The sequence below is a fragment of the Balearica regulorum genome, chromosome 10, assembly GCF_011004875.1.
Source record: "Balearica regulorum gibbericeps isolate bBalReg1 chromosome 10, bBalReg1.pri, whole genome shotgun sequence".
NCBI lineage: Eukaryota > Metazoa > Chordata > Aves > Gruiformes > Gruidae > Balearica > Balearica regulorum.
Genome location: NC_046193.1, coordinates 24,561,104 through 24,573,589, shown reverse-complemented (window position 1 = coordinate 24,573,589; position 12,486 = coordinate 24,561,104). Strand labels below are relative to the sequence as shown.

Sequence of the window (12,486 nt, the reverse complement as noted above, 5' to 3'; positions counted from 1 at the left end):
TTGACCTTCAGAGGAACAGGGTCACAGAGAGGGCATTTTAAAACAATACTGGCAGCTTTCTGTGATTGGAATCCTCAGTAATGGAGACCGGATGAAAATATCTGTGATCTGACTAAAAGTGACCTCAACATTTCTCTTGGATTGTTTTGCCCTCAGGTTTGCTGAGGAAAAATCTAAATAAGAGTGCAGGAAGAATTTGACACTGTAAGTACTAGAATCTGTACAGTGTACAGCTAGGGAGCTCGAGGAAACAAACAGTACTAAGTGTATTAAAACATATTATTTTTCCTCTGTCTCTTAAAATAAGTGTATTTGATGCATTTTGTGTAGGGAAATTAGGGGGTTTTGAGCTATCTTTTACATTGTATGTATTACTTTCTATGTCTAAGTCATAGTGGTTACTTTTAAATGATTATTGATTAAGCCTCTGTAAAATGTGGTGCACTGAAGTTTTCTATGATATACGGCCTACTTTGTTCCTTTCCTCACCTCTTGAAGGTGAAGTCTCATTTGAGACACTTTTCAGTCTTAAAGAAATGAAAGTGTATTTAATTTTTTAAAATACATTTTAGAATTACAGCAATGCACTATCATTGACTTTGGAGGACTAGGTTTTTGCACAACTTCCAAAGCAGTTGCTTCAAACATGATACAGGTTTCATGTTTCAAGTTTCTTCTGAACAACAGATTAGAGTAGTCAATGCTATGTTTAATCCTGTAAGTGAACCTAATATAATGCTAAACTTCATTATCTTTCTGATACGAGTATCTAGAAGCCATTTGCTTTCAGCATACGTTGATTCAATTTATTTGGGAGTCTAATTAATGATAGCTTAATTCTTCACATAGTATTTATATAAGCTGCCTGAAGTTAACCTTGTAAATATCTGATAGAACTTCTATAGTGTTGCATATTCTCAGCCTTCTGTTCCTTTTTTTTTTTTTTTAATATTTTTACTTAAGAAGTCAAATTTCTTGCTATTGACTGGGTAGGACCGTAATAAAGCATCACATTTATCCATTCTTATCCTTTCTAGGTGTGTGACAATGCTCAAGGTAGAAATTTAGCTGTCAAACAAAATGACAGAAGATTTGTTTTTTCCTCCTTCTTGTAAATTGTGTATTTCAAAAAATATGTTCCCTTTTTGCATTTGATTTATTTACCATAGTGGTTGTTCTGCCATCAACCAATGGCATGTGTATTCAGTCTGGAAAATGAGATTTTTAGTAGCAGTCAGAAATTTTAAGCTGTTCTTATTCCACTGAGTATTAAGTAGGCAAGCCTGAAAAGAAGGTAAAATTTTGCATTTTAGAGTCCTACACCATCCTGAGTATGTATGCGTGTTAATAAGAGTGTAAAAATAAATGATATGTGTACACTGACGCATTTATTGGTATTAAACAAATTCTTCTCCATTGGTGCTCCATATCTTCTCAGCCAAGAGAAGACTAAAATATTGTCTATTTTCAGTTTCTTGAATATATGTTCTTGAATATTTAAACATGAAAATTACGTATCAGCATATAATGGCAGCTGGTCTCAAACTTACCCAACTTTATAGAGAATTCACTGTTAGACTTAAGATAACCAACTAGACATGCAGTGAGAAAAGTCATGAGAAATAACTCCTATTAAAGGAGACTGGAGTTGATCACTAAAAATAACCCTTATATCAGGATGTGGTCTATTCTATAAAAACTGAGAAAGTGTTTTAAAGCATAAAGCACTAGTTTTCGTATTCACATAGTATCTGGAACCAATGTTGTACACTAGGATCCCTGTACAGCAGGAAATTTACAAACCCAGGAAAAAAAGAAATGGTTGTTTAGTCCTAAAGTGTTTGCAGAAGAATTTCAGTGCAGTTACCATATATATTATAGAATCATAGAATAGTTTGGGTTGGAAGGGACCTCAAAGATCATCTAGTTCCAACCCCCTGCTGCGGGCAGGGACACCCTCCACTAGACCAGGTTGCCCAAAGCCTCGTCCAACCTGGCCTTGAACACTTCCAGGGATGGGGCATCCACAGCCTCTCTGGGCAACATGTCCCCGTGCCTCACCACTCGTAACAGTAAAGAAATTATTTCTAACATCTAATCTAAATCTACCCTCCTTTATTTTAAACCCATTGCCACTTGTCCTGTCACTACACTCCCTGGTAAACAGACCCTCACCATCTTCCCTGTAGGCCCCCTTCAGGTACTGGAAGGCTGCAATTAAATCTCCCCGGAGCCTTCTTTTCTCCAGGCTGAACAACCCCAACTCTCTCAGCCTGTCCTCATAGGGAGAGGTGCTCCATCCCTCTGATCAACTTCATGGCCCTCTTCTGGACTCTCTCCAACAGCTCAATGTCTCTCCTGTACAGGGGCCCCCAGAGCTGGATGCAGTCCTCCAGGTGGGGTCTCACAAGAGTGGAGTAAAGGGGCAGAATCTCCTCCCTCGACCTGCTTGTCACACCTCTTCTGATGCAGCCCAGGACACGGTTGGCTTTCTGGGCTGCAAGCGCACGCTGCTGACTCATGTTGAGCTTTTCATCAATCGATACCCTCACGTCCTTCTCCTCAGGGCTGCTTTCAATCCCTTCCCCACCCAGCCTGTAGCTGTGCTTAGGATTGCACTGACACACGTGCAGGACCTTGCCCTTGGCCTTGTTGAAATTCATGCGGTTCGCACGGGCCCACCTGTCAGGGTCCCTCTGGATGGCATCCCTTCCCTCCAGCGTGTTGATCACACCATACAGCTTGGTGGCATCAGCAAACATGCTGAGGGTGCGCTCAATCCCGCTGTCCATGTCGCCGACAAAGATGTTAAACAGTGCCGGTCCCAGTACTGACCCCTGAGGAGCACCACTTGTCACTGTTCTCCACTTGGACATTGAGCCGTTGACCACAACTCTTTGAGTGCAACCATCCAGCCAATTCTTATCTGCCTAGTGGTCCATCCATCGAATCCGCGTCTCTCCAATTTAGAGACAAGGATGTCGTGTGGGACAGTGTCAAATGCTTTGCACATATACTGCCATTCTTTTTATAAGCTGCTATTGAACAACATGGAAAAACAGATCTATTTCCAAGCTGCCTGCAGTGCATTGTGGTGTAAAGTTTGAAGATGCTTCAAAGAAAGGCTAAGCCTTCTATAATTGAAGGTGGAAGAATTGAAAAACAGTTTTAAAAGATCTTTTTGCTCTAATTTAGAACTTTTAAAGGGTGTATAGGAGATCATTGTTCAAATGTGTCCTCTAAGAGTCTTGATTTTGGGAGTCGTCTTTTCTTTTTCTCACCTAGGTATCTTGTTTTCTGCTGCTGGATGCCTTGTATCATCCGATAATTAGAATATTCTACTATTTGTACATCTCTCCTATGTATTTTCCTCATTTATCATGCAACTTTTGTGACCTCTGTATTAAAGATAATTAGAGATAGTATGTTTGTTTTAAGTTTTACTTTTGCAGTATATGGGGCTACTTACGGTACAGGCAATAGGAGAGTAGTATGGCTTCATTAAGTGCTGTGTATTTTAACACCTTCGCTTCCCTAAAGAGACTGCAGTAAATTTTCCTTGGTATTCAAACTGTTTTTTCTTTCTTTACATCGCAAATGAACTACGTTGTATATTAGACAGGAAAGCTTAGAAAATTAAAATTGTTCCATGCAAGCTTAAATAATGTCTAAATTGACACTACCCTGTTGTCCAGCTATATAGGTTTTGATAAACAAACCATTCCAAGACTGTTTAAAAGACGATTTAATAAAAACAACTTGTGAGTTTCCTGGTTTTGGCCACATGTCACTGCAGATATTAACCACTAATTTGATACTCTCAAATTCCCATATAGAATGCAAGTATTATAATCAGTCATACACTAAACACAGTCGTATAGATTCTGTGGGACAATGTAAATGACTTAGGGGGTATTTATGAAAACCCAAATTATTGTTTACAATCACAATTTACACTATAAAACTATGAAATTACCAAAATGTAAAATCTGTTTTAAAATGTACATAAGATTTATTTAGCATTAGGCAGACTTACATAAAAATCTAGGCTGCTAAATCATTGACATTATAGAACATTTTTTCAAAGAACAGAGTTTTGGCCTATCTGCATTGTTTTCAAGTAAGTAGTTAAACTAAGTGTAGAAGTAATCAGTAGTGCCGTATTCTGTTTATTCTTTTTATAAAGTACATCACTGCAGTATTTTATTCCAATTGAAATGGAATTTCTGTATAAATTTATATTGTGTTGTAAGAATTTACAAGGCTTGTTATTCAGATATGCTGCATGTGTAAAATTTGCTGTCAGCAGTCTTTTAAATATTACTGTGTTTGTCAATCATTTTATATAATAACTTTCAATAAAGAATGTGACTGAAAAAAATACCTATGTTGTTGACTGTGGACAGTAATGTCACCTCTGGAGTTGCTGTAGTGTACACCAACATACAAGTGTCTTGTGTGCACTAACAGTTGTTCAAATATTTTTGCAACTTTTTAAAAAATACCCTGAACATATGCAGGGTATGGCTTTAGAACCAAATTATCTCCTTTGGTTTAGTTTTTTCACAAGAGTTGGGCCATGTCATGGACTAGTAACTTGTAAAATGTACCAAGAAAGCGGAGTTTTTTGTAATGAGTATGGCACAAATAAGCATATGTGATTTTCTTCTAAGTTACTGTATTAGTAATGATTTAGGTTTCCCTCTTGAAAACAAACAAATGAAAAGAGATCTGGAACTAACCGTGTTGTAATTCTTCAAGAACTTCCAGGATAATTTTGCTATACCTTGGTTTGATTGTGTTTGGTTAAGCCAAATTTTTTGTGTGGTAATGTTCCAAACTAAGAATGGCAAAAACGCATCTACCAATAATGAAAAAATACATAGAGACATCTACATCTGCAGATACTTCTCTGTGTAAAGACTGATATAATAGCTTCATCTCATATTTATATCTGACAAAGACCCAATAATACTAAATAGGGTACTTCTTATATGCATCTGTATATCCCAAGCTTAATAAAAATGGGATTGGATGGCTGTGGGGAGTGACAAGCAGTAACTTTCTACCTGTGAGCTGATCGTAAGGACCATAATACAAGTGCTTTATCTATACTACAATTACAATTATTAAGAAGGAACAATTAGTACTAACAGTTGCATCAATAAATCTGAGGATGAGCAAGCACAAAGTCTAAATATGCACAACTGTAAAATTATGTGTGTACGTTGCCAATGTCATATCCCTTCTGTAAACAGAAGATAAAGGCTGTCAAGCCAATATTACCTTGCATGTTTAATTTAACATTTAACAGTTTTGCTCTGAAATAACTATGCAAGGGGTGTTTTTCAGGCTTTTTCTAGGTATTCAGAACTAGATTTGCATTATAGTTTGGTGCTCTAAAAAGGTATGGAACAGAACAAGAAACAATAGGATTCAGTTGTAGTGCCAAATTTAATTTGTCGTGCTAGTGAAGTCCTCACTAGAATAACAGGCATTAACCACATACACCTGAATACATGCTGAATATATTGGTGATCTGTTGGAGCATAGATTCCAGAAAAAATCTGCACCGCTCTGAAGCAGAAAAACAGAAATTGGGGGACAATAAAAAGGCAGAGAGGATATGAGCACACTGAAGAACTGGAATTCTAATTTATTCTGCTGTCTAAAACACAGATATCCAGATAACCAGCCATCTTAATTTTAACTTTTTTACTTTAAAAATATTGGACAGTTAAAATTGTTCTTCTACTTGAAAAATGAAATTGCTGTTTTCTCTAAGTGAGCTGTATAGACATCACACTTTTAGAAGGCTTCATAGATGAAATAAGGTCAGAGACATAAAAACTAAAGGCCAGTTTTGTCAGGTAGGAGTTCTGTGTACTCTTCCAGCAAATTCTGTATATCTCTTGTCCCATATGTGTTCCTGGGGTTGGGGACATTTTTAGGGGCCAGAGAAAGCTTTCTAAATTTGGGTTACCTGAAAATTTAAAAAGTAGTTAATAAAATACTTTAAAATTATTAAAAGGTGAAACACTTAACATTATACATTATTGTGTATATGGTGTATTTTGCTTTTACAGAAGCAAAAATGAGGCAAATTTATAATTGAAAGTTGAAAAAAGTCTTTTTGCATTTCAGTAAGCTGAAGGATCACATAGTAATCATCCAGTGATTTATTTGGGGTGGGATGGTGGTTTGGTTTTGTGGTTTTGATCATCTATCAGATTCATTCTGTTCCCCAAAAAAAGCCAATATTCTGATAATTCATTGAAAACAAGTTGTTTTAATGACTGTAATCTTTCCAGTGAATATAGAATCCATGCTATAGGGCCATCTGGTCTTTAAGAAACACATGTATTTTTAAAAGTGTTTTACTGTAACAGTAAATTAAAATTCTGTACATTATTTACAGGTGCAAACTGTTCAGACTTCACTATCTGAATCTCCAGTGATGACCAGCAATTCCCAACGTATCCAGATAATTTCCACAGACTCCTCTGTAGCGTCACCACAACGCATTCAGGTAAAAATCTATTGATTAAGTAACTAACTATTACATCATCTTTTTTGTCTCCTCCTCCCACTTAGGTTTATGCAAAAGCATAATAAAGTCTGTGGAAGACTTCCTTAAATTTTGTGAGAACAGATCATTTTAGTGCAAACTAAAATTCTGTTTCTCCTTCAGTGTGTATTTGGTGATGACTAGTTGGCTGTATATAATAATTGCATTGATGATGTAGTCAGTGAGGAGTATTTGCAGAGGTTAAACTTAGCCTATATATACAACTTTCCTGAGCTTTAGCCATCACAAATGGGCAGACATGGTCAACAGAACGCCTAAGATCATCTCCAAGGGCGTTACTCTCTCTGCCATATTTAGGAGCCAGTGGGAGGCTAGCCTATTCAGGATAAAGTTAGTCTTTGGGAATACTACACAGTGGGTTGTTGTTACTGATAGATAACATAAAGATACCATTAATGTATCAGAATGTATGCAGTGACAAATGAAATAAGAATTGTTTAGTAGTAATGTTACTAGAGTGTTGCAGTACTGCAACACCGAGCTTTTGTCCTCCTCAACCTTGTTCTGTGCCAGTACAATACTCCCATGTACTCCTGCCAGAGGTGGTGCTGGAAAAGAGGATCTTGTACTCCAGGGCATTTGGAACAGTCCTGGCAATGCAGCCTCCAGGATGGACTCTTCTTGGGATATGTCTTGATCAGGGTGGGTGGGTACTGCCCCTACGAAGAGCCCTGAAAACACTTTTTAAAATATTTTGACATTGTCATTATACTTACTATACATGATACAAGTTTTTCTGTAGTGCTATTTTCAGAGATTCAAATCACAGCATGTATAATGATGTGCATTGTTAGTTTTTTCTTATGAACCTAAATATCACTTCTTAGCCAGGCTAATTTTTTAATTATTTATTATCAGTGCTTATCCATGAAAAATTACAAAGTCTCTATGATTTTTTTTTTATAGACAGCATCAAGGAGATATTCTTCAGTTATCAACAACATTTAGCTATGTGTTTTATCTAAGATGTTATTCCTTAAAGTTACCAACAAAAGGTGTAATCAGACAGCCTTCTTGTTTCACATGCTGATTCTCAAGATTCTGTTATGACAGAAGGTTTCTATTTTTCATACAGTTGTCTGGTAACATAATTTCTATTTTGCCTGGTATGTATTAATATTTCATTGCAAGGTAGATGTTCTCACAATATGTATAACTGAAGCATACTGAATATTCAGCATTCATGAGGTAGGTATTTACATTGTAAGTTTTGTTCAATTCTGCAAAGTAATCTACCTCCTTGTATCACTGATACTTCTGGGAAAAAAAAACCCAAAACCAAAAAAAACCCTACGACTCCATGACGAAGGAGAATACTAGGATGAGAAAAGAGTATTTCTGCTTCCTCAAAACAAATACAGGCAATAATCATAGTGGTGTCCGTTATAATCCAAAATTAGACTTCACTGTGAATTGTCCCATTAAGTTAAGATCTATATAAAAATGATGGAGGCTGAAGAAATCTCAGCAGAGGAAACTCTGGGGAGCTTAACAACTTAACAGTTTAAAAGAATGGGACTGAGGGCTAATGATTGTCCTTTAATCTTTGAACTTCTTTGGAGTTTATGTTTGTAGACTTCATGCACTTACATGTTTATGCATATGAGACCTAAAATGGCTTACTCTGTTCTGTAAATACAAGAATCTAAAGAGTCCCTGAAAAGCTCTGTTTTGTCCAAAATTCAATAGTAGGCTGGCTTCATCCCCAGCTTTGAGTACCATTTCCTTTGTGCAGGTTTCTTTAGGTCTGTAATCACAAAATGTGAGATTAATCTTTCCTGAAGAGTTTCTGTAATCTAGAAATATCATCAGCTCTGTAATTCAACTCCTGCTTTAGGTAGTTCTAATGCCTTTTTAAGGCATTCTAGCTTAGTAAAACTATTAGCATAGTCTTATTAAACTACTAGCATATATGTTACTTTCTGTAAGACATACTACACAAAAAGAACATGACAACTAGATAAAAAGTCTAGGTACTCAAAATTAAGGAAATAAATGCATGGTTATTATGACACCTATACAGTCAATTTAATAGGAATATCAGTGTGTGTAAATTCACTTCACATTTTATTATCAGTAGTAGTTTTAACTCTGACATTAAGCCAAATACGTAAATGAATTATATCAAGATAGCTTTCGTAGCCAGGTGTATACAAAATGAATACAAATCTCAAGATTATACCACTACACTTTTTTTGTCAGCTGGAGTAATTTTTAATTTAATGTTTTTATAAGTGATCTGGAGGTAGGAGTTGAATGTACATTAAGGAAGTTTGCTGATTATACTTCATTAGGAGGAGCTGTGGACTCCCTCGATGGTAGAGAGACCTTACAGAGAGATCTGGATATACTGGAGAGTTGGGCAGTCGCCAACCACATGAAATTTAACAAGAGCAAGTGAGCAATTTAACATGAAAAGGCTGAGGGGTGACCTCATTGCAGTCTACACCTTCCTTAAAAGGGGCAACAGAAGCAGGGGTGCAATCTTTCTCTGGTGACCAGCGACAGGACACGAGGAAATGGAATGAAGCTGCATCAGGGGAAGTTCAGATTGGACATTAGGAAAAGGTTCTTCGCTTAGAGGGCAGTTGGTCCCTGGAACAGGCTCCTCGGTGTCGCAGCACCAAGCCTGTCAGAGTTCAAGGAGCATCTGGACAGCGCTCTTAGTCATATGGTTTAGTGTTAGGAGGTCCTGTGAGGAGCAGGGAGTTGGACTTGATGACATTTATGGGTCCCTTCCAACTCAAGATACTCTATGAAATTTCTGTGATGCTGTCTCACTAGGCAGAGTATACCCTGCATATATACCTGCCATGCATCAGCTGCAGTCCTTAACGTTACATTTTGTTTTTATTCTGTCTGGGATCTACTATATCTAACTCCTTTTGAACAGTAAAATGTGATTTCAAGATCTCCCCACATCTCTTCATTATTAATGATACCAAGCTCTCACTTTTCACAACTCTGTCTAGTATTTTCCGTCTATGCGGTAGGTATGCAGACATATATGTATATACATTTGGTTTGATTTTCTTGTTTTGCACTTAAGTAGGTAGCTGCAATAACTTTGCACCAGTGTAATAAATGTACAAATAGAAAAATAATAAATAACAAAGTTATCAGAGAGAGTATCATATAATTCTGAGACAGAATGAAAGGCTTTAAAACATAAAGTTTACTGTGGCTCATAAAATTCTTCAATGTGTTTTACAGATTGTGACAGATCAGCAAACAGGTCAAAAAATCCAAATAGTCACAGCAGTGGACTCAGCTGTGTCTCCAAAGCAACAGTTTATTTTAGCCAGTCCAGATGGAACTGGTGCAGGAAAGGTGATATTGGCAGCACCTGAGACATCTAATGCCAAACAGCTTATCTTTACCACCACGGACAACATTGTGCCAGGCAGAATTCAGGTAAACATAGTAATTGAGATAGACAATAGATTTTTCTTTTTCAGTTTTTGATTTTTAGTTTATTTAAGTCTATAATTGCTTTAAGACAAATCGCAATAGTTTTCTAAAGATCTAATCACATGGATTAGACCATACTAATTGTAGGCTTCATTATTCAATCATAAATCCTCCTATCTTCATGTTCCTCGTGCATTCCATTGCACTCATCACCCCTTGTGTGTTCTCATCAAAATTCTAAAGACATAAGCAAATACATAAGATGGTGCTTGTGAGGAGTGCCAGGATTTCAGATTGTCTGTTCAAGATTCACAGATATACAGAGATACAAGTCACCCGAGCAAACTTACGTTCACAATGCAGTATCAAGATATTGCAGTAAAAGCAATTTGGAGCAGAAGCTGTCCTCTATTATAGTTGCTTATGGGTCTTGAGCATAATCCAGACCAACGAGAGCTTTGCAAAACAAATTATATAAACAATTATCTATCACTAGTGAAATTTGAGATTTCTTCCTAGCATTCTTTAAAAAAAAGTGCCTGCTTCCTATTGCTACTGTTACAATAGAGACTATTTTACAGGGAGAAGTATCATTTTTACATAAATATTTGAAAAATTGTATTAATGGTCTTTTAAAATTTATTTTACTATGCTAAATGGATTACCTGACGTTACAGAGGGATGGGGTTTTTTATTTTTCTGTGTTAAGTGGAATGTTCTGAACAGAAGTTTTGGAATCCAAGGCCTTCGAAAGCTAAAGGGTTTCTGTAATGAATCTCAGCTTCAGGCTATCCCCTCTGAACAGTGTACCCCTAATAGCTAGAGAAGGGGTAGAGGCAAGAGCATTGGAAATACAAACATCTTTGGCTAAAATATAGCAACTGTTTGAGAGTTAACAGCAAGAAGGGAAGAATACTGTTGACTGCACTAGTGAGGAAACTTATTTGTACTGAACAAAGCTAGGAGTTTTATTTGGAATTTGTTTTGCTATGACTGTTTCAACAGTCTCACTATTGACAGTAAAAAGTCTCATTAATTTGCATTTTATACTACTTACTTTCATTCCACATATCATACTTATTCTCAAATTCAGCCACCTCTTCCAAGTTGATACACCAATCTTGTTCTGTAGGCAAAGCTCCTTACTTTCATGTCAGAAGAAATAGTGGCTAATTACCTCTTTTTGTTCTGGAATTTTGTTTTAGATAGTGACAGACTCTGCTTCGGTGGAACGTTTGCTGGGAAAAGCTGATGTTCAGAGGCCCCAAGTAGTAGAATATTGCGTAGTCTGTGGTGATAAAGCATCAGGTAAGGAAGTGTAGGAAGTAGTATTAAAGAAACTTGATTGAAAGGATGACTGGGATGAAGGGAGGAGGTTTCATGTATTTTAGCTGATTTTAGCTATGCTGATGGCAAAAGTAATCGAGTCTAAAATGAAAAAAGAAGCTAACAAATTAAAATTCTATTGAATTTTCATATTCAAATTTTATTGTAAAATTACTTACATTTTGAAAGTACTCAAACTCTTAACTTGTATGTCCTTTTGATGTATCCTGTAATCTGTAACAGCAGATAGAATTGCATCTGTATTTGTCCAGAGTGGGAACTACCACTTCACAGGCCTCTTATTCAGAAATAGGCTTAGCCTTCCTCTCTTCTCTTCACTTTCCCACCAAAAAGTCCTGACAATAGGTAAATAAGAAACATCCTGTAAGACTTTAACAATGCTTTCATGGTCCAAAATGATGGTAAGAATACAAAATAAATTTAATAGGGTGACTTTTACAATGTTTTACTTGCTTAAGATAAATATGCTGAAATATAAGTAATTTCCATCTGATAACAATATATATGTTTCCTAGGTCGTCACTATGGTGCTGTCAGTTGTGAGGGATGCAAAGGTTTCTTTAAAAGGAGTGTGAGAAAGAATTTGACCTACAGTTGTCGTAGCAACCAGGACTGTATCATCAATAAACACCATCGGAATCGCTGCCAGTTTTGTAGGCTTAAGAAATGTCTAGAGATGGGCATGAAAATGGAATGTGAGTGTTAAGTACTCAATGTGATACTGTGCCTACCTAATAATAAATATCTGGACTACTACTTTTTTAGTGTGTTCTCTGCATTTTGGTGTATGTTGCTTGAAGGAAGCAGAACTTTTGGCAGCCAAAGCATCTTTCATCATACCTTTCTTTCATCACTATCTTATGTCTGAGATGCAGTAACGATTTGCTTTGAACCATGTATCATACTGCTGTAGCCTTTGAGGAGCCCAGTCAGAGCCTCCCTTAGAATGCATGTTACAAACACAGTGTATGTTTATAATACACAATATTTTAACATGGATGGACGTAAATCTGAGTCTAATGTTCCATGTTCAGAATCTGCTTTCCTTCTGGTTAATTTTTGCTGCTTTTTCATCCAGTGATAGAAAGTAGTTGATGTCCTTTTTTCTTTTTAATTTTTAAATTAATTTGGTCATTTGT

At 36.5% G+C, this 12,486-nt stretch overlaps 1 protein-coding gene across 9 annotated transcripts in view; it reads left to right on the top strand.

Moving 5' to 3' along the window:
* The window catches only part of NR2C2 (nuclear receptor subfamily 2 group C member 2), a 46,244-nt gene that overhangs the window by 10,040 nt on the left and 23,718 nt on the right, over positions 1 to 12,486 (top strand). For 8 of the 9 annotated variants that reach the window (XR_012837086.1, XM_075762578.1, XM_075762576.1 and 5 more), the window contains 4 exons: positions 6,419 to 6,529; positions 9,803 to 10,003; positions 11,206 to 11,308; positions 11,863 to 12,042. Coding sequence is in view for 8 of the 9 variants with exons in the window: in XM_075762578.1 (XP_075618693.1) it covers positions 6,419 to 6,529; positions 9,803 to 10,003; positions 11,206 to 11,308; positions 11,863 to 12,042 (595 nt within the window). In the remaining variant the exon portion in view is untranslated. The remainder of the gene's footprint in view (positions 1 to 6,418; positions 6,530 to 9,802; positions 10,004 to 11,205; positions 11,309 to 11,862; positions 12,043 to 12,486) is intronic. The other variant, XM_075762579.1, reaches the window with a different exon arrangement.